Source organism: Gossypium hirsutum, chromosome D07 (assembly GCF_007990345.1).
Source record: "Gossypium hirsutum isolate 1008001.06 chromosome D07, Gossypium_hirsutum_v2.1, whole genome shotgun sequence".
Classification (NCBI taxonomy): domain Eukaryota; kingdom Viridiplantae; phylum Streptophyta; class Magnoliopsida; order Malvales; family Malvaceae; genus Gossypium; species Gossypium hirsutum.
In genome coordinates this window covers 23,426,777-23,454,374 of record NC_053443.1, presented here as the reverse complement: position 1 = coordinate 23,454,374, position 27,598 = coordinate 23,426,777, and the positions used below count along the sequence as shown (strand labels likewise).

At 33.4% G+C, this 27,598-nt stretch overlaps 1 protein-coding gene across 3 annotated transcripts; it reads left to right on the top strand.

Annotated features, from left to right (window-relative positions):
* Positions 1–1,013: 1,013 nt before the first annotated feature.
* Positions 1,014–5,493, top strand: LOC107954506 (jasmonoyl--L-amino acid synthetase JAR4). 3 transcript variants are annotated; one of them, XM_016890091.2, is made up of 5 exons: positions 1,014–1,139; positions 1,943–2,257; positions 2,340–2,441; positions 2,539–3,362; positions 4,884–5,493. In XM_016890091.2, the coding sequence occupies exons 2-5, from the start codon at positions 1,965–1,967 to the stop codon at positions 5,420–5,422; spliced, it is 1,758 nt and encodes a 585-aa protein (XP_016745580.1). In that variant the 5' UTR covers positions 1,014–1,139; positions 1,943–1,964; the 3' UTR covers positions 5,423–5,493. The 3 variants fall into 3 exon arrangements, with proteins under 3 accessions (XP_016745580.1, XP_016745582.1, XP_016745581.1); XM_016890093.2 differs by having other exon boundaries at positions 1,023–1,139; positions 1,950–2,257; XM_016890092.2 differs by having other exon boundaries at positions 1,037–1,291.
* The last annotated feature ends 22,105 nt before the right edge of the window (positions 5,494–27,598 follow it).

The window sequence follows — 27,598 nt, the reverse complement described above, 5'->3', positions numbered from 1 at the left end:
TTTAAAGAAAAAAAATTAAAACTTACTGAGTTGTATGGGCTATATTAATCATGGTAGTCGTGCAGTATTAATCAATATGTATTGTTTCGATTTTAAATCAATATTCTATTCTTATCAAAATTTCGATGTATCAAGTAGTCTATGATATAGGGACCTGGAAATCGGACTACCCCAAACCAATTTCTTCATACAAATTTGATTTAACCTGGACAATGGATTGACATTAATGATTACTTGACTTGATTTGTTGACTATGACCGACACATATTACAATGTGATTTTTTTTTCTTAAAAAAGTTGGAATTTATTAGAAAAGGTTGAAACCGATTTTCCTTCACTCCTCTATAATTTATCCTAATTTGGAATGTCTTGTGGGGGTGTTTTATTTTGGATTTTTTCCCGTTTTACTTTGATAAAGGAAACAGGTTTAAAGAATACTAAGTATAGAAGTATAATTATATAGTTGATGGAAGTCACAAGATATACCGAATATAATTGATGCTAATATTATATTAAGATAAGTATTTGATTTAGTTGTAAAATTAATATTTTGTCGATTTAAATAACACATGTTCAAATCTCATCACATGTAAAAAAAATTATTGACTTTTTTAAAATAAAAAGACTAAAATACTCTCGAATGATATAAATTAATTTAATTGCAAAAGGACATTTTCATAATTTTCCTAATCGGGTTCCTACTCAATTGACTCATGACACTAGCTCATTCTACACCAAAAACTAATTAAAAAAGAATCTGAAAGAAAATAGAAAAAGTTAAAGGGATGAGAAGTGCAATATTTCCAAAATCTGCCTTTCAATGGAGTCGACCCCACGTCAATCTGGCGTTATTAACTTCTCACAATAATCCAAGCCCATAAAGGTAATTTGAGAATTCATCAGTTGTACTGAAGCCGGCATTTCCGGAATTCTAAGGTTGGAGTATGGGCAAAGTCGGGAGAGGACAAAAAGAATTTGAGGAATTTGTATTATTAATAATTTTAAAGAAAACGCCTATAAAATGCAAGCCGAAGGATCTTCTCTCTATCTCCCAATCCGCCATATTTCTTACGATAAAAAAACCAATTTATCCATCTTTGCAGACACTTTGAGGAAAACTAGAGAACGCATTGAAATCGGTGAGTAAACAAAATTCCTATCCTTGTCACCTCTTTTCCCATATAAACTTGGGAGAGTTCTGAGTTCTGACTCAACACCACCTTCCCTTCCCTTCCCTCCATCTCTCTCTCTCTCTCTCACTCTTTTACTGAAAAACACTGAGCTTCCTCAGGTACTTGAAATTTCTGAATTTCAAACTCCACTTTATCCACATACTTACTCTGATTCTGTTTTATTCTTTTTCTGTTCTATTGAATTTCTTTCATTTCTTTCATTTTGGTACACGTGATTTGAATCTCTTTCCTTGATTTCTTTTTGTTCGTTTGAAATTTTCAAAGTTTTGGAACAGGATATGAAGTTGAATTTTTGTTTCACATTTCAAATTCTTTGATTTCTCAGTTTCCTCTTCTTTCCGATTTCATTAATTTTGCACTTTTTTCAAAAAAAAACTTTTAATCTCTAATCTCTAGTGGAAAATTGAAGTTTCTTATGTTGACTGTACTGACTATCCGTCAAATAAAGTGAAAGCTTGGAAATGTTTGAGTTATCGTCTTGGTTTTTGAGATTGCTGCTTAATTATCATATAAGCTTGTTTTCTCTTTTGACTTTATTTTTAAATTAGTGGTTATTTTTTTTATTGATAGCAAAAGAAAACTCCATTCTGCTTCCTTTGGTAGAAGAGAAAGAGAGCGGAAAACATGATTGTATTCTTTTAAAAATTATTTTTCTGTGCTTTCAGATCACTTTATTCTTTTTCCTAAATAAGAAGTAAACAGTCTTCATATAATTTGATTTCCTTTTTTTCTTTTTCTTTTTTTTTAAGGTTGTAGTTTGAGTAAGTAAGGATGTTAGAAAAGATGGAAATTCTACACGTAGAAAAAGTGATAGAAGAGTTCGAAACGATGACCAAAGATACTGAGAATGTTCAAAGGGAGACTTTAAAGAAAATTTTAGAAGAAAATGGAAGCGCCGAGTATTTGCAGAATCTGGGTCTCAATGGCAGAACTGACCCCCAAAGCTTCAAGGCTTGTGTTCCTGTCGTCACTCACCAGGATTTGGATCCTTATATTCAAAGAATTGTCGATGGTGCTTCTTCCCCGATTCTCACCGGAAAACCCATAACCACCATATCTCTCAGGTATCCTTTACTTTAATTTTATGTTTTATATGATTTTTTTTTAAATTGAATGATAATTTTTATTATTATTGTAAATTTGCAGCTCTGGCACCACTCAAGGAAGGCCCAAGTTTGTGCCGTTCAATGACGAATTGATGGAAACCACTTTGCAGATATTCCGTACTTCTTATGCTTTTAGAAACAGGTATATGATTGAATATCTGTTAACCTTTTTCTCCCCCCAAAGTTTTTTTTTTGGGAGCTTTTTTGTCGTTATTAATCAGTTTGTGTTATTGACACAGGGAATTCCCTGTCAAGAATGGGAAGGCTTTGCAGTTCATATACAGCAGCAAGCAGAGTAGGACGAAAGGGGGATTGTTTGCTGGAACCGCTACGACCAATGTGTTTCGCAATTCGCAGTTTAAGAAGGCAATGAAAGCAATGCAATCTCAGTGTTGCAGCCCAGATGAGGTGATATTTGGTCCAGATTTCCGTCAATCTTTGTATTGCCATCTTTTATGCGGGCTGATTTTCCGCGAGGAAATCCAGTTGGTTTCCTCTACCTTTGCCCATAGCATAGTTCATGCGTTTCGAACTCTTGAACAAGTGTGGGAAGAGCTTTGTGTTGATATTAGAGAAGGGATCCTCACAAGCCGCATCACTTTCCCATCCGTCCGGTCAGCTATGGCTAAATTACTGAAGCCCAATCCTGAGTTGGCAGACTTAATTCGTAGGAAAATTTCAGGGTTGAGTAATTGGTATGGATTGATACCGGAGCTTTTCCCTAATGTCAAATACATCTATGGGATCATGACTGGGTCCATGGAGCATTATCTGAAGAAATTAAGACATTATGCGGGGGATGTGCCTCTTATAAGTGCTGATTATGGTTCTTCTGAGGGGTGGATTGGGGCAAATATCAACCCAAATGTGCCTACAGAGTCTACTACTTATGCTGTTCTTCCAAATATTGGCTATTTTGAGTTCATTCCTCTGAAAGAGAATGTTGAAGAGCAAGTCCATGACAGAGGTGATGCTAATATCCTCTCTATGGAGCCCAAACCAGTGAGTCTGACTGAAGTTAAAATCGGTGAAGAGTATGAGGTTATTGTCACAAGTTTTGCAGGTACTAATTTGTTTTTCTTATGAAGAATCAATACTTTCTTTTCCTACAATTGATTTAGACTCCATGTCATGTCTCCACCACGTTCAAGTTGACTTTATAATCCACATTGCACGTTACAGTGTCTCTACAACTTCTAATTTGTTTATTTGTTAATAAAGTTACCCAACCATGACATTGATGATCTTCATGTGGGTGTAGCCAAGTAGGAGGTAGGGCGAGCAAGCTATTAATGGTCCAAGCCTTTGCTGCTTCCAATAATGTGATATTCCATTTGCAGCAGTGTCGTGAATTTTTTTTCTTTAAAAAAAAAAAAATCCCTTTTTCTCAGACATATCTGACCCAATTGGTTAAGACAAAGGCGCACCAAACAGTCGAAGGCTCATTTAATTGGCTTATTTGTTGTGGTCTTTTTCACACATCCTTTCTGCACATCCACATTTTTATTTAATGTTGACACAAAATTATGAAATAGAGGTCCTCTTATCAACAACACCCACGTGTTCTCTTCCATAGTTCTCGTTGCTCCAAAATTTGAAACTTCTGTATTAAGAATCTGGCTACTCTTGTCTCCTACATGTAGAGATAATATCTGATGCATCATATCTTTTTATGTTTATTTATTTATATAAGTACATTTACCCAATCTTTTCAAGTATCTGGGATCTTTTTAGTTTACTTGTTATCATAGGCTCATCATATTTACATGCTTTAAAATGAGGACCTTAATGGGGTTTTTTTTAATAGGCTTTCCATTCTTGTAAATCATCAAGTACATCAGAAAATCTTTCAGGCTAAGTCCAATGAGTAGGCTAGAAGCAAACTGTTTCAGTCTAGAGGCATGGGGAAGAGGACATTGGTTTCTCAGCTAAAGTCTTTGAGATATCAAGGATGATCAAGCTTATTTACAAAATAGTGATGTGTTTCGAAAAGGACAGGATTTTCTGGGTCAATGGTCTGCGTTAAAAAAACACTTGAAAGATAATTTTATATATTCACAATTTTTAATAATTATATACATGACAAACAAGGAGAAGAGATAGATGCCACTGGGGCCATTTTTATGTCATAGGTTTATGTGTATCGTGCTAGAGAAGTAGGATCATGTAAAACAAAACTGCCTAGGTTATGGAATAATTAAAAATGATCACATTCAACACACATTAATATAATAATATATATTTAAAAGATGTTTAGTGGAAACTGGGACTTCTTGTATTTTAGTAATTGGCTATGGAATCCTGATTAACAAGTAGTTGCAACGGGAAATATTATATTTTAGATGGGTGACCCCGTCTAACCCCCCCCCTCCCTCTTCAAGCATTGCATCAGCCATGTTTCTCTGTGTTTATCTGTATATTCATTGCTATTAATAATTGGGGGATCTGAAACATTGGCATGTTAGTGTAACTTGTTGTTTGTCCTTTTCTTAGAAATACTGCACCACTCGTTCACACCTACTTACCTCTATGGGGTTCTTAGTTGAAAATTTGTTTATAAATCTTTTTCAACTGTAAACCACAGGGTTATACAGGTATAGGCTAGGGGATGTGGTGAAGGTCATGGGGTTCCATAACTCAACCCCGGAACTGAAATTTATATGCAGAAGAAACCTGATGCTGACCGTAAACATCGACAAAAACACTGAGAAGGATTTGCAGCAAGCAGTGGAAGAAGCAGCCAAGTTGATTGCGGAGGAAAAGCAGGAAGTGATAGATTTCTCGAGCCATGTGGACATGTGGACCGACCCCGGTCACTACGTGATATTTTGGGAAATAAGTGGGGAAGTAAGCGATGAAGTGCTGAAAGAATGCTGCAATTTTTTGGATCGTTCATTTGTGGATGCAGGGTATGTTAGTTCCCGGAAGGTGAACGCGATTGGTCCCCTTGAGCTCCGAATTCTTAGGAGGGGAACGTTTCAGAAGGTTTTGGATCATTACTTAGGGTTAGGGGCTGCTGTTAGCCAATTTAAAACACCACGGTGCGTAGGGCCTACTAACTATAAAGTGTTGCAGATCTTGTGCGACAATGTTGTCAAGACCTACTTTAGTACTGCTTTCTAGATGTTGTTAAATATATTTTTCCCATTAAAACTCGCCATTTTTCTTAATATAAAAAATAATAATAATCAAAAGTTGTTCATTGGGTGTGGAGGAGGATCAGCTCGATTTCACAACCTTATATTTTAATTTGCTTCACCAATTGCAATTGTTAAACCATATCATATGAATTGGATGTCGTGACTTTTGATTTTAATCTATAAAAACCACCTTGTTAACTCAACCTTTATTACAGTGGATTTTTTCCAAAGCCTTTTGTAAAATAAAAAATAAAACTTAAATCATTTTATTCTCAACCTTTTAGTTTGTTGTTTAAGGTGAAGCTTCGGGTGTTTGATTATCTAAGTTTAGCATCATTGTACGAAATTGTGATGTGATAAACGATGAGACGAATGAATGCAGAAGCGGATTGTAAAGTTTGTCAAAGTCGTGAATTTGACTTAGGGCTCTAGACGTTCGGAAAGAAACTTAAATTTTGGCACAACTTAAAATGAGATTGAATCCAAGTCAGATAAAACAATTAGAATAAATAACTAAAATAAAATAATAAATCAAAGATTAAAGAAGCGAATAAAGAAGATAAATGAAAAGATAGAACATGGCGTGTAGAAGTCCTAAGAAGCCTTGGAAACACGAAGAATCCACAACCCCCTTCAAGCGGCTCTAATTTCCACTCCAAGATAGAAACCTTGGCAAGAAAAAGTTTGAAGATGACCCCCATAATCTAAAAAGATTGTTAAAACTCTTCTAAAAGAAACTTAAGAGAAATTCTTGAAAAGAAAAAGTCAGAGAGAATTTATTAACTCAAAAGAGAAATAGAATAATAGTGAATTGTCTGAATTGTGCACAATGCTGGCTAAATAAATCTAAATAAAACTCTTAAATATACTAGAACTTTAATTTAATCTAAACAAGAAGTAGTTTCAAACTAAACTTTTTTGTTAACATAAAACTCCTAAATAATTTAAAATACTTAATAATTATAAAAAATTCGAAATAAAATAATAAGAGATGATAAATACAATATTGGGCTCATATATAATAAAAATTAAGCCTAAAACTCAATATGATTTAAACTCGAATTAAAAGCCCGATACTGTAATTCCCGTCATAATCTTGTTCAGAAATTTTGCTCGCGCAGGCTTCACTAAGACGTTCATAACTTGAGCTCCCGAAGTCAAAATCAAGTGATTTAAAATGCGTTTCGAAGTCAAGAGATAGATCTTCAAATGCCATAAGACACCTCAACTCAGAAATGCCAGGATCCCATCCAAAAAGGCATCGCAAGTCTACTGATTTCCTAAGCCTGAAAATTGACAGTTTTGGTAATTGGAATTTAATAAATTTTACCCCACCTGTGCATGTATCATGATGTACCATTCATAGAGTGATTTTGTATTGTAGTTGATGAGACATGTATTTAAAATTGTGAAGGTACTAGTTTAAACTTTAAAACAAAATTATCTTTTTATTTCAATAAATTTTATAATGAATGTTGAAAAGGTAGTCCCTTTACTTCAATTTGTTAGAACTTTTGTCACGAAATTTAAAAAAGTTAGTTTTCTAACTATCGATAAACACATAAACTTGAAATGTTAGCTTTTGCTAATTTCAATGTTCACTTATATTACTTGATTGAAATAAGTTTTCAATTTTGTAAAATGGAGGGAAAAAGTTCATAATTAAATATTTATAATTTTTATAAATGATCTAAATAATATAACTTTTTAAATTAAGCAAAGGTTTTTAAACGTAGAAAATATAAAAAATTTTAAATAAAGGGACAAATATAATCATATTTTTAAAATATGGACCTGTAACCCATTGTTGAGTGTTTGAGTTTAGATTAAAGGACATAAGAGAAATAAAACAGACAGGAGATAACTTATAGACAACAGATAATGCCGGTCCAACTAAGGATAATTGTTGTTCCAATAGGGTCGGAAGCGTGTAAATTATTGTACTAAAAAATCACACAAAGTTCAATTCCCAGGGAAGAGAGGTGGATTACATGGATCTCTTAAATACCAAGTCTTTCCTTAGTCAGAATATCCCTTCTATAGTAATTTAATAGCACAATTAAATACTACTATTATACCTTCAAATATTGAAAGAAAAATAGGACAAGAAAGAACACAAGAGTTTTAACGAGGTTCGGTAAATTATACCTACGTCCTCGGGCACTAACACCAGATGATAACTTTACTATCTTCAAAATATTACAAACAAATAGAATTCCTTGAGAATTCTCAAATGGGAGAAGAGAGAAAATTAAGAGAGAAATATTGGTTGGGATGGTTGAAATGAAAAATGAAAAGGCCTATTTATAGTTGAAGTTCAGGGACTAACTTGCAAATGACCTAAAAAATTAGGGACCAAAATTGCAATTATCCCATTCAACTTTTCAACATTCGGTGCAACTTGCTCAACCTTTTTAACAAGTTGCTTCCTACCTTTGTTGACCTTTCAACAATCTCCACCTTGAAGATTTGATTAGGATAATCACATATTCACACACTTCCTTCAACTCCCCAAATTCGATAAAGTTATCTTTTGTAGTGCCTCTAAATGCGCTCTCGAGCGCCATACACCTGTAGGTGCTCAAATTCTCAGGATGTTAATCAAGTTCAAACAATGATTAAACTTGATTGTTGTTACCACTTTGGTCATCATATCTGCGGGATTATCTGCTGTCGGAATCTTCTGAAGTAGAATTTTTCCTTTTTCAAAGACTTCCCGCACAAAGTGATATCTTATGTTGATATGCTTGGTTCTTGAATGATAGACTTGATTTTTCGCTAAATGAATAGCACTCTGACTGTCACAATATAGACTAATGTGACTTTGAACAACTCCCAAGTCTTTCAATAATCCATTAAGCCAAATAGCCTCCTTAACAGCTTCTGTAACTGCCATATACTCTGCCTCTGTAGTAGACACAGCTACTGTAGACTGTAAGGTAGACTTCCAACTCACTGGGGCTTTCGTAAGAGTAAACAGATACCCCGTAGTTGAACGACGTTTATCTAAATCACCAGCAAAGTCGGAATCAACATATCCAACTACAAACTGACCAAGTGCTTCATCCTGTTCAAAAATTAAACCAACATCTACGGTTTTTCGAAGATACCGTAGAATCCATTTCACAGCTTGCCAATGTCCTTTTCCAGGATCATGCATATACCTGCTCACAACTCCAACAGCTTGTGAAATGTCAGGCCTCGTACACACCATCGCATACATCAAACTCCCAACTGTATTAGCATATGGGACTTTCGCCATATATTCTCTTTCTTCTTCAGTTTTCGGAGATAATTGAGCACTAAGTTTCAAATGAGAAGCAAGTGGGGTACTTACATGTTTTGTGTTTTCATTTACACCAAAACATTGTAATACCTTTTTCAGATATTGCTTCTGATTCAAACAAAGCTTGCCTCTCTGTCTATCTCTACTTATCTCCATGCCGAGAATCTTCTTGGCCTCACCTAGATCTTTCATCTCGAACTCTTGATTCAACTGAGCCTTCAGCTTATCTATCTCATTTTGGCTCTTCGAAGCGATTAACATATCATCAACATACAAGAGTAGATAAATGAAAGATCCGTCATGCAGCTTCTGCAAATACACACAATTGTCATATTTGCTTCTTGTGTACTTCTGCCTTCTCATAAAGCTATCAAATCGCTTGTACCACTGCCTCGGGGATTGCTTCAATCCATATAGCGATTTGTTAAGCTTACAAACCCAATTTCTACCACCAGCATCTGTGTATCCTTCTGGCTGAGTCATATAGATCTCCTCTTCTAACTCACCATGCAAGAAAGCCGTCTTAACATCAAGTTGAGCTAGCTCCAAATTCAACTGTGCTACCAAGGCCAACAAAATTCTAATGGAGGAATGCTTCACAACAGGGGAAAATACATCATTGTAGTCAATTCCCTCCTTCTGAGCGTAGCCTTTAGCTACCAATCTTGCCTTGTAGCGAATATCCTTCTTGCTAGGAGATCCATCTTTCTTTGCGAATACCCACTTGCATCCGATTGCCCTTTTACCTTTCGGTAATTGCGCCAACTCCCAAGTATTGTTCTTCCGGAGAGACTGTATTTCTTCATCCAAGGCGCTTTTCCATTTATCACTTTCTAAGCTTTGCATTGCTTCTTGATAAGTGATAGGAATATCATCAACAACGGGAAGGGCGTAGGCCACCATATCAGTAAATCGAGCAGGTTTACGAATTTCTCTCCGTGGCCTTGCAACTGCAACTGGTTCTGGTGTACTTAGTGGTTCTTGGGTCAGAACCTCTTCAACCTCTAATTCCTCCATTGTGGCTGGAGAATTAGACTTATTAACTGGGCAAATCCCCATCTGCTCAAACTCCACCTGTTTTGGAGTACACTCCACCTGCTGTGGAGTATTGCTCGTCTGAATATCTTTATCTGCTACCTTTTTCAATGTGGCAGATTCATCAAAGATAACATCTCTGCTACAGATCATTTTCTTTGTGCTTAAGCACCAAAGACGAAATCCCTTCACTCCAGAAGTGATTCCCATAAAGAGAGCTTTCTTTGCCCTCGGATCTAACTTTGACTCCTTCACATGGTAATATGCAGTGGATCCAAACACATGTAAGGAATCATAATCTGTAGCCGGTTTTCCAGACCATACCTCCATAGGAGTTTTTCTTTCTAATGCAGATGATGGCAAACGATTAACAAGATGGCCAGCGTATGTCACAGCCTCAGCCCAAAATTGCTTGCCCAACCCAGCATTGGACAACATACATCGAACTTTCTCCAGCAATGTTCGATTCATACGCTCTGCCAATCCATTCTGCTGTGGTGTATCCCTAACTGTGAAGTGTCGAACAATACCATACTCTTGGCACACATCGAAGAACGGATCACTTTTATATTCCCCTCCATTGTCCGTCCTAAGCCGCTTGATTTTCTTGCCAGTCTGGTTTTCGATCATAGTTTTCCATTTAAGAAAAACTCCAAGCACTTCATCTTTAGTTTTCATGGTATACACCCAAACTCTTCTGGAAAAGTCATCAACAAAAGTAACAAAGTAGTGTTTTCCTCCCAACGAAGGTGTTTTGGAAGGCCCCCACACATCTGAGTGAATATATTCCAAAATACCTTTTGTATTATGGATAGCAGTGCCGAATTTCACTCTCTTTTGCTTTTCCAGAACACAGTGCTCACAAAATTTTAATTTGCAAGCCTTTGCACCTTTCAACAATCCTTGCTTTGCCAGAATTTGCAAGGATTTTTCGCTGGCATGTCCCAACTTCATATGCCACAACTGCATTGAGTCCAATTCTTTGTTACCGGAAGCTGCAGCGACTGCTCCAATAACTGTACTACCTTGGTAGTAATACAAGTTATTTTTCCTGATGCCCTTCAATATCACAAGTGCGCCAGATGTCACTTTCAAAACCCCATCTCTCATAGTAACAACTGAACCATTGGATTCCAAGGCTCCCAATGAGATGAGATTTTTCTTCAAACTGGGCACGTACCGAACATCAGTCAGAACTCTGGTTGATCCATCTTGATTCTTTAATTGGATTGAACCTATCCCAACAGTTTTACAGGCATTGTCATTGCCCATATAAACAACTCCTCCATTTAGTTCTACTAAATCAGAGAACCACTCCCGGTTAGGGGACATATGATAGGTACAACCCGAATCCAATATCCACTCATCTGAGTGGAACGACGATGATGATGCAACTAGTGATAGTTCAGAGTCACTGGTATCATGCTTTGCAACACAAGCATCTACAGCAGCTTTTCCCTTACTCTTCAGCTTTGGACAATTTTTCTTCCAGTGGCCTTTCTCATGACAAAAGGCACATTCATCTTTCCCGAGTCTGGACTTTGACTTTGATCTCCCCTTTTGAGTTTTCTTCCGAGTGTATGAACGACCTCGGACTACTAAAGCTTCTGTATCTCTGATTGAGTTTTTCTGTTTGTCCTTCTTTCTCTGTTCATAACTGTATAAGGCCGCACAGACTTCGCTCAGAGATATATCACTCCTGCCATGAAGTAGAGTAGTTTCTAGGAACTCAAACTCCTCAGGAAGTGACCCCAACAGCATCAAAGCCAAATCTTCATCTTTGAATGTCTCATCCATATTCAGCAAATCAGTGACTAACTGATTAAATTTGGTGATGTGATCATTCATTGTGGTACTTGGGACGTATGTGAAGCGAAACAGTCTTTTCTTCAAGTGGAGCTTATTTTGACTGTTTTTCTTTAAAAAATTTTCTTCAAGTGCCACCCACAACTTATTTGCAGAAGTCTCCTTTGAAAAAGCATACCTCTGCTCTCGAGAAAGGCATGATCGAATTGTGCCACATGCCAACCGATTGATCGCCTTCCAATCTTTCTCCTGTACATCATCTGGTTTCTCTTCATCAATGGCAATGTCTAGACCCTGCTGAAAAAGGGCATCTAGAACCTCACTTTGCCACATACCAAAATGGCCCGTGCCATCAAAGATCTCCACGGCCAATCTTGCATTTGCAATTGTCGGTCTTGTCCACATGGACGATGTTGAAGCTCCTACACCGACCGTTTTCTCCATAATCTTTCAATATACCTAAGGAAATCTTTTCTGATGTGGAAGATCAGTTCAAACTGCAACCACAGAGCATACTACGATTAACCTTCGGCTCTTGATACCACTTGTTGTTCCAATAGGGTCGGAAGCGTGTAAATTATTGTACTAAAAAATCACACAAAGTTCAATTCCCAGGGAAGAGAGGTGGATCACATGGATCTCTTAAATACCAAGTCTTTCCTTAGTCAGAATATCCCTTCTATAGTAATTTAATAGCACAATTAAATACTACTATTATACCCTCAAATATTGAAAGAAAAATAGGACAAGAAAGAACACAAGAGTTTTAACGAGGTTCGGTAAATTATACCTACGTCCTCGGGCACTAACACCAGATGATAACTTTACTATCTTCAAAATATTACAAACAAATAGAATTCCTTGAGAATTCTCAAATGGGAGAAGAGAGAAAATTAAGAGAGAAATATTGGTTGGGATGGTTGAAATGAAAAATGAAAAGGCCTATTTATAGTTGAAGTTCAGGGACTAACTTGCAAATGGCCTAAAAAATTAGGGACCAAAATTGCAATTATCCCATTCAACTTTTCAACATTCGGTGCAACTTGCTCAACCTTTTTAACAAGTTGCTTCCTACCTTTGTTGACCTTTCAACAATAATAAACAAGGTTAAATGTGCCATCAGTCCCTCTACTCTTCTTAAATTACTTTTTCGGGTTTCAAATATTCAGTTCCGATTGTTATATTTGGATTCATTACAATACTAACTTTTCATTTGCATGGCTACTAAGTGAGTAATTTTTTTAAATTTTAAAATGTCATCGCAACCAATTTAACGAAAAATCTTAACGGTGTAACAAGTGGATATAAATTTCAGAATGTAAAAAGTAGGACTAAAAGTGAGTAGAGCAAGGGTGAAGAAGGTTAAGCGAAACCACATGCTTAGTACCTTATCAGGGTGTAAAATATGTTTTATAGACAGCACCCGCATTCTTCCTTGTTAGGTCCATGTTTCTCTCATCCAACCAAAATAAAACTATATATTTGGAGCAGATAAAGGTGAAGTACAATGCTGGACTGCTCTCACCCTCATTCTTCTTACTTGCTTCATTACATTCATCCAACCACAACAAAACGAAAGGGTTTCAGGAAAGAGGGTACTTTTTCTTTAAGGTTATTCACTTGTTGCTTCCATTTATGATTTGGGTTAATATGCTCTTTTCTGTATTTATCTGTGGTATTTTGGGACATGAGTTGCTTTTGGATTTATATGGTGAGTGGTCTTGTGATTTTGAGATTAGAGGAGAAGTGGCCCAAATTTAATTAAGTTATTAGATCCACACCAACCATCCTCTTCTCTTTCTCACTTCATTCAAGGAGATGCCTTCAGGATCATTAACACAATTTTTAACTAGGCTTAAAATTTTATTTTAATAAAATTAAATAAATAAAATTAGCACAACTTCTTTTTTATATAAAAATTTCCATTAATAATTGTAATTGCAATTATATTTATTACATTTTTCTTATATTTCATGTTTAGAGTTTTATTCAAATAATATCTCTATTTTAAAATTAACACGATTTTTAACTATTAATTATGAATTATAATTATAATTATTTTTAAATGTGTAATAATCACAACTTCTATTAAATTATAATTTAAAATGTATACTTATCACAATTTCTATTTTATTTTTAAATGTGAATTTAGTAACATAATAAAAAAGACTATTCTAATATTAATTAATATTACTTTTATTATTATCACATAATAATACTAATAAACTATTATTCTAATGTTAATATAGTAATATAATTAACAATAACAGGTATTCTCGTCGGTTCAAAAGGTTTTTCAAACTCGTACTTGTAATTACGTTCTAATTAAGATACTTAAAATTCTATTTAGGTAATAACTCAATTTTATATCAATAAAATTAGCAGAATTTTTTTTAAAAAAATAAATAAAAGACATAATGACTTATTTGGCTCTCCAGCTTTACAAAAAAAAATAATTTTTACCCTCTATTTAATTTTATGCCCTTTTTAGCCCTTAAAAGTTGTATTTTTTTGCCAAATCACCACAAAATATATGAAAAAATTGATGCTATTTTTTAAACTTTGTTGATGTGGCATACACATGAATTGCCATGTAGATGATACATCAGCATTTAATTAATTTATTAAAATTTAAAAATAAAAAAAACAATTATAAAAAATTGTTTTTAAAAATTAAAATTCATTAAAATATAAAAAATATTTTTAAATTTTAAAAATCAATTAAATGTTAACATGTCATCCACGCAATAATCTACGTGTATGTCACGTTAGCAAAGTTAACAAACATTAACTTTTCTATTCATTTTGAGGTGATTTGACAAAAAATACATATGAAAAATAATATTTTTTCTAATTTATATGTACTTTTAAAGGATAAAGACTAAATTAACAAAAAACCGTAAATGTTAAGGGATAAAATGGTTGTTTTTTACCTTCAACATTATTAACTTTAACAGCAAAACGATAGGATCAAAGTTTTTAAGTAAAAAAATGCGTCTCAAAATTAAACTATAGAGAATAAATTTCAAACGAGTACATGAAGGTTTGACATGAAATGAATGTGGCCCTTTAGCGGAGATTGCAGTGTTGGTTGAAAATCAAAAAAATTATTATGAAAATTGGAGGGATGAAGAAAGCGCATGTTACTGCAAATGCATTTCAATTATGGTTTGATTGGTTTGGTGTTTAAAACCAATACAGAGTGAGATGCTACAATCTAACCTGAATCCCAATTTGTTAGCGATTGGGCCTTCACCTACCTCTGGACCCTTTTTCTTTCATTTTTGTTTATATATTACAAGGGTCATCTTATATTATTGAAAGACCATAATTGTTAGTTAATTAATGGAAGGACAGGCCAGCTTAAATTAAAAATTGATATGACTTTTAGAGAATCTCCCAATACATTAGATCATTTGTTTCTAAACCCAGAAGTTCTTTCAAACTCAAAAATATGAGAAAATCCAAAGAAAGAAATGAAGCAGCAGCAGCATTTGATATATGGGATTGTGGCAGCCCTTTATATGATTCATATGAATTGGTATCAGTCAGCCATCAAATCGAGAGGCATCTAATGAAATTGCCTTCTCTCGGCGGCCCAAACTGGCAGACCACCAGAATTGGTCATCGGCCTGATGTCACCATTTCAGATTCTACAAGCAACGACGGCAGAGACAAGGATCGTTCTTCTCTCAAAAAAAGACTCACAGAATTTCTGGGGAGTAGGTTTTGGAAGAGAAGAAAGGTTTGGACAAAGGAAGGACAAGGTGTTGCATTTGCAAGAAGTAGATAAATATATACATAAAACAACATTTAAGAGATCAACAGGTAACTCAATGTCTGGGAAATTATTATGTTTATTGTTCATTTCTCCATTGTCTCCCATTCAATGTATGTTTGGATCATGCATTGTCTCCCATCATCCATTAAGTGGGTGTGCTGACCAGCATGAAAGTGAATTGGATGGTCCTAGATGTACAACAGACACTTTCTTGTTCCTTTTCTCTGTTTTATTGTTGGTAGTGAAAATTTGTTTGGGTGCATTTCCAATGTGGGGTGTGACAGTAAAGCAACTATTGAAACAGAAGGGCCGGTGTTGATTTTAACTATCTATTTCTACCTTGGAATTGTTTTGATTTGATGACTCAACTCAAATCCCGCAAATTGAATGCTAAAGTCCAAGTTAATTGAGATGGCTAGTATGACTATGCTTAATCACATAAACACATGATTTACAAAATTACATCAACATTCCTAGTTGCTATTTAAAATATAAACAATAGCAAAAGATCCTTACGGCTTTTTTACAAAAAAATAATTTTAAAAATATGTTATAAAATAAAAAGATAGAAAGTAAAGAACAAAGAAAATGAGAGAACAAGAGAGATAGTGTGTATTTTATTGATCAATGGGAAATCAACTACAATGCTTCTTCAAAGTCTATATTTATAGACATAAGAAGTATAAATGAAATAAAGTTCTACTTCTAATTATTAATAGAATTTAAAGTGCATCAAAACTTATCTTAATCTTGATGGACATCAACTTAATAATAAAATATTCATAACACTCCCACTTGGATGTCCATCGGTAAATAATATGTCTCGTTAAAACCTTACTAAGATAAAAATCTTGTGGGAAAAAAATTACTATTGAAGGAAAAATAGTACACATATCTATAATACACATAACATGCTGCCTCATTAAAAACCTTACCAAGAAAACCCAATAGGACAAAATCTTGGTTAAAGAAAAAAGAGTATAACGCCTATTTACTGTCCATCGTGAAAATATCACGTAATATCTCATATTCTGCGTATTCAATCTTGAATACTAGCTTTTCAAATGACCATTTGAACGTATTTGCTAAGTATTTATATTACCATTCTTTTGAAAGTCATGAGTGAGGAAAATTTTGGAGAAATATATTTTGATCTTTCAGGAGTTTCAACAATAATGATAGAAAACTTTAATCGTGATTCTTCTAAAAAAATATAAATAGGTATTTTGGGTCATTTTATAATTCTCCTTCAACTACTATTCATTAAGTCAAATTTACATATGTTCAAATTATTTCAATTCATATAAATAAACAATTTTTCGAGAATTTCAATATACTTCTAGCAATCTAAATCCTTCAAGGATTTTAATATAAACTTTACTATATAGTGATTCATAAAAGGTTGTAGCAACAACCATTAGATACAAGTTAAATATTTTATAAACTGTCATTTTAATAATATATCTAAAACTTATTGCATCCACCACAAAAGAATATCATATCTTTTCATAATCTATGCTAGGACTTAGCAAAAAACTTCATACTTTATTCTATTTTTGCAGAACTACTTCATTTGTACCCTCACTAGCTGAATCTCTTCAGTTTTATCGACTACTTTTATTATCGATTCCACATTTTCTCAAATTGACATAATTTATCGAGATTTTTTTTACTATTTTAATCTTTAGTTTTAGGTATCCAAATCTCTTCTAGAGTTTTAGTTATTGGTTATGTATTGGGTCTCTTCTGGAGCACCCGCCTCCATTATATGACCATTTAGAAGAATTTTCATCTTTGGAACCGATCAATCCATTATTTATTCTAACTGATTGTCCTACCGGGACTTTGATTCAAAATATTAGATGGTATATAATACTTGGTTGTTCTCATTAAGTTTGTAAATACATATAACAGTTAACTTGTAATAAATTGAGTTATCCTTTTTGAACTTTTGGTTCAAATTACTCTCTATAAGGATCTAGGTAATGATAACTCATTACAAGCAGTGATTTCATTTAATTATTATTTCTCTCTCCCTAATATTGGGAAAGCTATTAAATCAAAATAGTAATCACAAATCATGTCATAATTGAATCTCCAATACATTCAAAACATTTAATAATACAAGGAGACTCGTAATTAATATATATTCCCAACTTTCTTTGAGGATTCACTCATCTTTATACTTTGTGGTAGAGCAATTAGAACATATACACGCATACAAAAATTCTAAGATGGAAAATGTTTAGCGCTTGACCAAAAACCAATTGTATTGGAGAGTATTTATAACTTATTGGCTTGATGTGTACAACATGTAAATCAACATAATCTCATGTTGAAATAGGATGTTTAGTTCTCATAAGTAATGGTTTAGATATTAACCAGAAGTGTTCAATCAATAATTTCTCTAAACCATTATGTGCATAAATATCAATCTTATACAAAGGTTTTTAAAAAATTAATCAATAAAAGATTGAGATATAAACTAATCAGCTTTAGCAATATGAATTGTCTTAATAGCATAATATGAAATTAATTATTTAAACAAGCAACCTTGCAAATGACAGATTGCAAGTTGATAACACATATGTGATTATTTTGTAGATGCATCTACCAAAATCATATAATATCAAAACCATCCACATGGTGGATGAATGAGCTCATATTCATTTCATAAATGCAAAACATTAAATCTCAACTTTAACTAGTGAGTTTCTAATAATCAATTTTTATTGGGAACAAACAACAAATTAGAACTCTTTAAATTAAAGAATCTCCTGGTTCTTTAATTAATGTTCATATGAATTCTCAATTAATTTTTGCATCATAATATGATTCAGGATGGTCTAACTGGTCACGCCAAGTAGTAAATATATTTGTATCAGTAAACTTTTGGTTTACTTTAACATGCATTTCAATTGTACTAATAATGTCAATATAAATTGTGACAAATTGTAACAAATGAGAATCTTTTTCTCTCATCCTCCACTTGTGCCACCACCTTTTCCCTTTTGTTGTCACTTCAACCACCTTTGGTCCTCAATTGCCCCACTACAACCACTATTGCGCCACCACCTCTTCCTTTTTTTTTTACTCCACCATCGGATCGTCACCACTGTCGCCGCGCTGTCACCGTCGTTACCACCTATTTTTTTCATTTTTTTCTCTTCTCTTCATTTCTTTTGGTCATAACCAAATCCTAGTCACTCCTTCTATTCTTTTAAATTTGTTAAATAATATTCTTACTTTTATACTTTTTTTTCTATACAGCATCTATACCACCCTCTAGTCAAGTTTTCCATTGAAATCGTAAGATCTCTTATTTAGCTCAATATAGTGTAAGTGATGATTAGTTCATCTAATCTCAATTCTTTCTATTCTTTACATGAGTCGAATCTAATGTCTAATATATGTATATTACTTTTTCGCTGAAGGATTTCATCTAAATCACTCGGAATTGCAATAGCACAAAAGGATTACTTGGATCTTTGTTCGAACGAGTAGTAGAATCAAGGCGAGATATTATTAGATCTATGGCATTGAAGTGTAGAGGATTAGATCTAGTGTCACGAGACCTTTATTCCAAGTGTGGGTTTTAGCCAACTGAAGTTGTGCATGATTGTTCATAAATATTACATTAGTAATAATAATTACCGTTTAAATCTACTCTGAAATATTAGCTTAACGAATACACTAAGTATTCTTGGTGATTGATAAATCCTTTATTAAGATTTGTTTCAAGTAGGTGCCTCTGATATGAAAAATTTGTGATGCCACATATGTACATATGTTATTATATGACTCGATGATGTTTCGCGTATTATGTGATATTAAAGCATGTTACTAATCTATTATTAAAACTTATTACATAATAAATCATGTACAATATTACTAAAATTTTAGTCACATGTTAAAAATATGGTTTTTGATACTAAAAACACAGAAAGCATCATTAGATGCACTCACTGTACTATTTTATCAAATACATGATAATTCGTGTCACTATTTCTATCAGTGATCGCATGTTTAAATCATGCCTGCTATTTCTGCTACTGATTGCATGTTTTTAATAATGTCTACTGTATTATTTTTTTATTTTTCAAAACATGTCATATTGCATTGAGGTTGGGACAATTTTGAACGAATGAAGTACTAGCAGCTTGTCTGCAATTTTGATGGCTTGTTCACATTACTGGTAGCTAGTTCACATTACTAGCAGTTTATCTGCATTACTGGTGGCTTGTTCACATTACTGGTAGCTAGTCCACTTTACTAGCAGTTTATATGCATTACTGGTGGCTTGTCCACAATACTGGCAGCTTGTTTGCAATTTTGGCAGTTTACCTAAAATACTGGTGGCTTGTCCACAAATTGATGTGCTATTGGTTGGATGAGTTTCGAGGATTTCTTATTAGGGTGTGTAGCGGAGTTGGGTAGGAACCTTTCTAAAAAATTTACATTGACATTGTCATGCATAGCATAAACTATAAATTTTGTAATGTTTATGATATTCTGTATATTTACTGGCTTGAGTGTTAGATTTATTGTTTATTACTGTTTTTTGGAGTTAAGACTCACATTGAGCTTATTAGCTCACTTCTTAATTTTCTGAATTTATAGATAACCCTAGAGGTTAGGACTTGGACACGGTTATCGGAGGAGCTTCTTGGATATTTTCGTTTTTAAGTAATTTAAACTTTATTTTAATAATTTTCTAGGATTGTAATAATTTTTATAGATTGTGGCATGAGACTATATTTTGGGGATTTTTATTTTGATTTGCATGTGTTTAAGTTTTAAACTGATTACTTGATATTTAAATGATTATGCATGAAAAATTAGTTTTGAATGAAAATCTAATATTATCACTAATTTCTATTGCAATATTGAAAATAAGTTTTCAATAAAATACAACTTAGTTTTTGAAATGATTAATCTTTATACATGAAATTCCAAAGATACTTGATTTTTGAAATTAACATGTTTTCACTAAATTAAGACAAATAACCAAGTTCGCTAGTTTTGAATCAAAAGGCAAATGGTTTTAAAATATGTTTGAAATTACGAAAATTTTTCTGTGCCATTCCGGTAGCCAATGTAACCTTCAGAATTTGGCCATAACAATTAGGCAGAGTTTGGCAGGTTACAATTTTCATTTTGAAGAAAACCAGATTCATTTCCAAATGTTTCTCATTTCTCCAACTTTATCATTTTTATTAATTTATGTTCATTTGATTCAACATGCAATTCATTTTTGGTTTTAACGAGCTAGCGAATGGACTGATTGGACATATGCGATTAGGGCTTAAATGATTTATAATTAAGTTCCAACTTAATAAAATTTCGAAGGAAATTAAATGGAGATCTTCAATCTTGAAGGAGATCCGCTTCGGAGTTGAATCCGATAGCATTCTCCGAGTCTTTTCATCAATCTTCTCTAAGTGCTCGCTTAGGCCTTCTTCTAATTGGTATTTATAGACTTTAGAATGCTCAAAAAGCCTAAAAAATGGGTTTTTCCACATATTTAGGAAGCATGGTACGATTTCGACATGGGCTGGCACATGGGCGTGTGGCCAGCTCGTGTGGAAATGCCCAGGTCGTGTTTGGCTCAATTTGTCTGATTCTGGCTCATTTTTCGCTCCCAAATGCTCTCCTAGGTATAGAAACATGAATTTAAAGGATTAGGAGCATCAAATTCACTAATTTACATAATTAATCATCCAAAAACGCATTAAGAATGGGATAAAAATATGTTACTTTTACAGCTTATCAAATATCCCCACACTTAAACGTTTGCTTGTCCTCAAGCAAAATCCTCAACTCACAATTAAATTAATCTTTCTCAACTTATAGTTCTCATCAATAATGTTTCGACATAATTTACAAATAATCATACATTGATAATTCAACTAAAAGAGCACTAAAGATTCAAACAATCCAAGTCGAACATTTTTAATGCATGAAAATATAGGTAATTCTCCTTATCGAAGTAATTACCTTTAATTCAAAATCGACAAGAATCGACATCTTCACTAAAGATTCACTCAGATCACTCAAAGTGTTTAAGGTTCAAGAATAAGCACTCAATAGTCAAACATGAAAAGTCATTACCATAGGTTTGCATGAAAATCAAATCTCCACCACTATAAAATGATATGATACACAAATCAAAAGGTCTTTAAGAGGTTGTAATGGGGCTTAGGTTAAGGGTGTGGAGAAAGGCAAAAAAGATTGTTAAAATCAAGATCGAATTGATACCTTACCAAACTAAAAAAAAAAACAAATGTCGAATTAAAAACAAGTGCATAAATCAAGAACTATTCAAGAATAATAAAATGAGCTTCTTCTCAAAATATGAATTTAACTGTTCAAACTCAATCATAAAACTAAAATAATAATATATATGTGTTTTTTTTTCAATTTTTTTCTTTTTTTTTACAATAAGAAATAATTCAACAAATTAAACAAAGGAGCATAGTTAGGTAACTAACCAAATCAAATCTCGACAATAAGGGAGACAATAAAATAGGAAAAATTCTCAAAAAAAAAAAGAGTTAAGGGTTAACATTAATTGGTAAATCAACAAACGGTGTGTTAGGCTCAACGGGGTTCACTAAGAGTTAATTATGTAGGTAAGCTTTTTATGGGATAAGTAGGTTAAAACCTAACTGCCTTTATCATCTCAGTATATCAAATCAAAAGGTCTGGTGTCGACATGTATAATCGATGCAAGTTCTAGAATAACAAATCAAATTGACACATTCATAACGAATAATAAAATAAGCAAGAAAAATGTATGCTCTAAAGGCTCAAAATCTCACAAAAAATTATGGTTTTTGATGTCAAACTTGTAAATTTAAAACTTCAAGATAATACCTCAATCCAGGGAAACAACCTAAAATTTTTAATTCTGAAAATAAACTTATCATGTTTGATTCTCTCATGTCTTAAAGTTTAAAACAACCAATGCACAAATATCTATGAATTTAATCCAAAACACATCAATAAAAATAAAAAATCGATAAAAATTCATTTTAATAAAAGTATGAGAAAATTACTTAAATATAAGACATAATTCAGATATTTTCTAATAATTATATAAATAACCTTCCCACACTTAAGATGTACATTGTCCTCAATGTACAAACATAGATAATCCCAGTATAAACAAAATATCATAAGAGAGGGAGAAAATTGAAACTGCCTTGAATATTGGATGAAATTGCCAGAATGGTGAAAAGTAGAATTGTAGACAAATCTAGATGTAGTGCATGATTCTAAGCAAATTAATAGGAAAATAAACACAAATAGTGAAGATTAAGGGGTTATAACTCGATTAAAAACAACCATAAAATATAATTTTAAAAAATAATAATTAAAATAAGTTTAAGAAAATAAATAAATAAAGCAACTAAAAAATTTAAAAAGAAAGATAAATAAAAAAACGAAAAAAACTCAATGATACTAATAAACTTAAAGGTAATTGTAATAATAATAGTAAAAAAGAAATAATAAAAATAATAGAAAAATTAAAATAAATTTAAAATCTAAGTATTAGAATAATAAATAAAAAATTAGGAAAATAAAAATAAATAATATAAAAAATAAAATAAAATAAAATAAAAGGGGTAGCTTGGTTGGGGAAGAAGAAAAAGACAAATTAAAAAATGGATTCCAAGGTTTGGGCCACATGGTCGTGTGGAGTATTTTCAGCCCGTGTGCAATTAAAAATTAACCCAGTTTTTACACGGCCATGGGCACGCCCGTGTGTCAAGACCGTGTGGTACACACGACCATGTGTCAGGCCATGTGCATTTTCCTTCGCTTTTCCCATGCCTATGTGAGATCCCACACGCCCGTATGGCTTGGCCGTGTCTCTCACACAGTCGTGTCTTCTACCCGTGTAACTCTCTAACTTTGAAAAAATTAGCTCCAGGTTTCACACGACCTAGGACTTGCCCGTGTGTCCAGGCCATGTGGGTGACATGGCCTGTCGCCAGGCTGTGTGTGTCATTTTAGGCCGTATAATTGTTGAATTTTTGAAAATTTAAGTCCCAGTATCCACACGGCCAAGGACACGTCCGTGTGTCCAGGCCGTGTGGGTCAAAAATACTTTTTTTTTGAAAATTAATTAGTTTTAAAAATAACATAAAATAAAATTAAAAGAATTAGCAGTGTTATCATTCGGGTTGCTCCCCAAGAAGCGCTTATTTAAAGTCTAAGCTCGACTTACCTCACATTTGCATGGTCACGGTGGTTCACGAAGTCGAAACTCCTCTTTCTCGTTATCAATTCTATTATCAACATAAGATTTAAGCGAGTACTATTTACCTTAAATGTGCCAAATTTAGAATGAGTTACCTCGACTGTACCATATAGGAAGACATTCAGTATCGTATAGGGATTTGATTCGTTTGCACCAAGCTCTGAAGTGGCAATTTGAGGATTCGTTTTATCTAGAAGTACCTTGTCTCCAACCTTAAATTGTTTCGTTCCATCCACATGCTTATCATAGTGTCTCCTTGACTCTTCATTGTGTTTTTTTGGTTTCTCCTTAACATGTGTTTGCCATTCATCTAGTTCATCGATTTGCAACATTCGTTCATAATAAGTCATTCTGTTTCTGTCGCATAAATTGGAACATGGCTCCATCATGTTTTTCCGGAGGGTTCCCTACAAAGAAGTTTGAGCCACATGGTTACTCATATTAACGAACTTGTAAAATAATCTCGATCATTAGATATCTTAACAGAATCACGAGCTTGGAGAGTAATCGTTTCGTCACCTACACAAAGTACTAACTCACTTGTACCAACATCAATAATAGTTCTAGCAGTTGCTAAAAAGGGTCTTCCTAAAATTAAAGGTACTTCATTACCCTCATCCATGTCTAAAACAAAAAAATCAACTGGGAATATGAATTTATCAATTTTTACAAGAACATCTTCAATAATACCCCTAGGAAATCTAGTGGTTTTATCTGTTAATTTAATACTCATCCTAGTTTGTTTGGGTTTCCCAAAACCTAATTGTTTAAACATTTTATAGGGCATGAAATTAATACTCGCCCCTAAATCAGCTAAAGAATTATTAATATTCAAACTACCAATTAAACAGGGAATAGTAAAACTCCCTGGATCTTTCAATTTGTTGGGTAGTTTATTTTGCAAAATGGCTGAGCAAACTACATTAAGCTCCACATACGATGAATCATCTAAATTCCTCTTGTTCACCAAAAGCTCCTTTAAAAATTTAACGAAATTGGGCATCTGCGAAATAGCTTCAATAAATGGTAAGTTAATATGTAATTTTTTTCAAAAGTTTAAGAAATTTACCAAATTGTTCATTTGTGTGGTCTTTTTTTGTCGCATTCGAATATGGAACTCGAGGTTTATATTCTTTACCAACCGATTTTTTCTCATTCCAGCTTACCTCAACCTTATCGTTACTTACAACACTTCTTTGCTTTGGTTCTGGTTCAGATTCAACTAACCTTTCTTCATCTCACACGATAATTGCATGAAGTTGCTTCCTTGGGTTAGTTTCGGTATTGCTAGGCAAACTACCTTGTGGTCGTTCTGAAATTAGTTTAGCAAGTTGACCGATTTGATTCTCGAATCCTTGAATTGACGCTTGCTAATTTTTAAGGGCTGCTTCAGTGTTTTGAAAATGGATTTCTGACACCGAGATAAACTTCGTCAACATCTCCTCAAGATTCGACTTTTTCTTTTACTGGTAAGGTTATTGTTGGAAGCCTGGAGGGGGTTGTGCTATTTGATTTCCTTGACTACCCCAAGAGAAATTGGGATGGTTCTTCCAACCTGCATTATAGGTGTTACTGTAATGATTATTTTGAGGCCTAGAATTATTACCCAAATAGTTGATTTGTTCATTCTCTGTGCTAAGACTGTAGGGTAAATATTCTGGATTGTTCATTCCTCCTCCATTCGTATCGCACTGCATCACCGGATGTACCGCATAGAAACACATAAACCATCAATTTTCTTATTTAAAAGTTCTACTTGATCCGATAACATGGTGACCGCATCTAAGTTAAAAACATCAGCTACTTTTATTGGCTTCGTCCTCATAACTTGCCACTGATAATTAGTCAGTGCCATCTCCTTTATAAATTCAAAAGCTGCTTCAGGAGTTTTATTGTTCAGAGTACCACCGGCTGCTGCATCAATCAATTGCCTAGTTGAGGGATTCAAACCATTGTAGAAGGTTTGAACTTGTAGCCATAAAGGTAACCCATGGTGAAGGCACCTTCTCAATAAATCCTTATACCTCTCCCTTGCATCATGTAACACCCCTAATCCGTATCCGTTGTCAGATTAGGGTTACGAGGCATTACCTAACACAACACAGTCTAACACAGTCATTTATCACAATTCATGTCTACTAATCATATCTCATATACAAACCATACTTCTCTTCCGTGCAAACCAATTTTACAATACAATTCATACACTAAAATTTAACCAATTCATAACCATTCTACTATTCAAATTTCGAACCAACTAACATACATCGAATCATATTACATTATAACAAAACATATCCACCAACTAAATTATTACTCAAGCTGAATCTTATAACCAAACATTATCAATCATATATACCTCGAAACATACTTCCCAAAAGAGCTTATAACATGACTGAATATACATAAAAATTAGTATCTCTAACAAGCCATTTTGTATGGCAACTTATATACAATTCAAAATTTTCCATAGTCTATACATGCCATATGTCATAATATCAAGCTTTCAAAATACGAAAATGGCGATTGATAGTGTGACAATAATCCTTGACGATCTCTGAGCTCGAGCTAGCTTTATATATCTATAATACAATGGAAGGATGCACAAAGTAAGCTTTGGAAGCTTAGTAAGCCATAAGCAAATAAATCATCTCAATGATATTTATAATTCAATTCAACTAGGTCGAATTTAAATAAATCTCAAACACATATACATTTAACTGTCTCATATAAATTCATATTATCTCATTAAGTACTAAACTTACCTTATTATTTCATGAAAATATAAACTTCACACATACCTGAACCATTTAGCTCAAATTTACATTCGAAATTGTTAAGAACACACGGAAATCATATAAAGCTCGTACAATGCCATATCTCAGATATGGTCTTATATGTTAATGCATATCGATGCCACTATCCTAGACAGGGTCTTATACGAATCATATACGATTCCAATGTCTCAGACATAGTCTTACACGAAATCACACCTCGGAAGTCATAATATCATGACATCAGTATCCTATACATTTCCTAAGATTCATTCGGAGCTTTTGACTTCGTAATTAAATTAATTCATGCACGAAACCAGTCATTAAATGTTCATAACAATTCGAAAATATATAAAACATATACCTTTGAATTTAAAAACATTTATTTACTTATGAACTTACCTCGTAAGGAAACGAACAGATCGGATCAACTACTCGTCAACTTTTGATTTCCCCCGATCTAAATCTGATTTCTTTCTTTCTTGATCTATATGAATTCAAATTTAACTCATTTAATCACCTATTCATTCAATTTCATCCAAAAATACCTATTTGGACATTTTTTCACTTTAGCCCCTAAAGTTTCACATTTATTTAATTTAGTCCCTATTTCACAAATATACAAAATTCACCCAATTCAATATAACCCAAGCTTAGCTGAATTACTATAGTGCCCCTAGCAGCCAAAAACTTTCATTTATTTCAAATTTCAACCACTCAAGTTGCATATTTCACAATTTAATCCCTTTTTGACATTTTTGTCAAAAATCACTTTACAAAACATATTAATCTATCAACAATTATTCATTTTCCATCTTCAACATTCAAAAAAATCAAGCTATCATCAATGGCAACTCACAAATTCATCAACCAATTCAAAAATTAGGGCATGGGCTAGCTAGAACACGAAGCAACGATCTCAAAAACGTAAAAATTATCAAAAATGGAGCTCAAACCGTACCTTAATCAAGCTATGTGTATGTTGAACCCTAAGTGTTCATCAATGGTGTCTTTCTTCTTCAATATTTGGCCAATAAAGAAAGGATGGACAAAATTTTAGCTTTGATTTTATTTATTTTATCATTAATTTACTTATTTACTATTTTACCATTAAAAACATTAGTAATTATACCAAATGCCACTCCACTATCATCCACTAACTCATAATGGCCTATTTACCACTTAAGGACCTTTACTTTAATGTTCTATAG

Bases quoted from the DNA above. Each gene is read 5' to 3' on its own strand.
- LOC107954506 (XM_016890091.2), top strand. From the start codon at position 1,965: ATGTTAGAAAAGATGGAAATTCTACACGTAGAAAAAGTGATAGAAGAG. The intron at 2,442-2,538 runs GTATATGATTGA...TTATTGACACAG, and splicing joins TCTTATGCTTTTAGAAACAG to GGAATTCCCTGTCAAGAATG. The intron at 3,363-4,883 runs GTACTAATTTGT...TGTAAACCACAG, and splicing joins TATTGTCACAAGTTTTGCAG to GGTTATACAGGTATAGGCTA.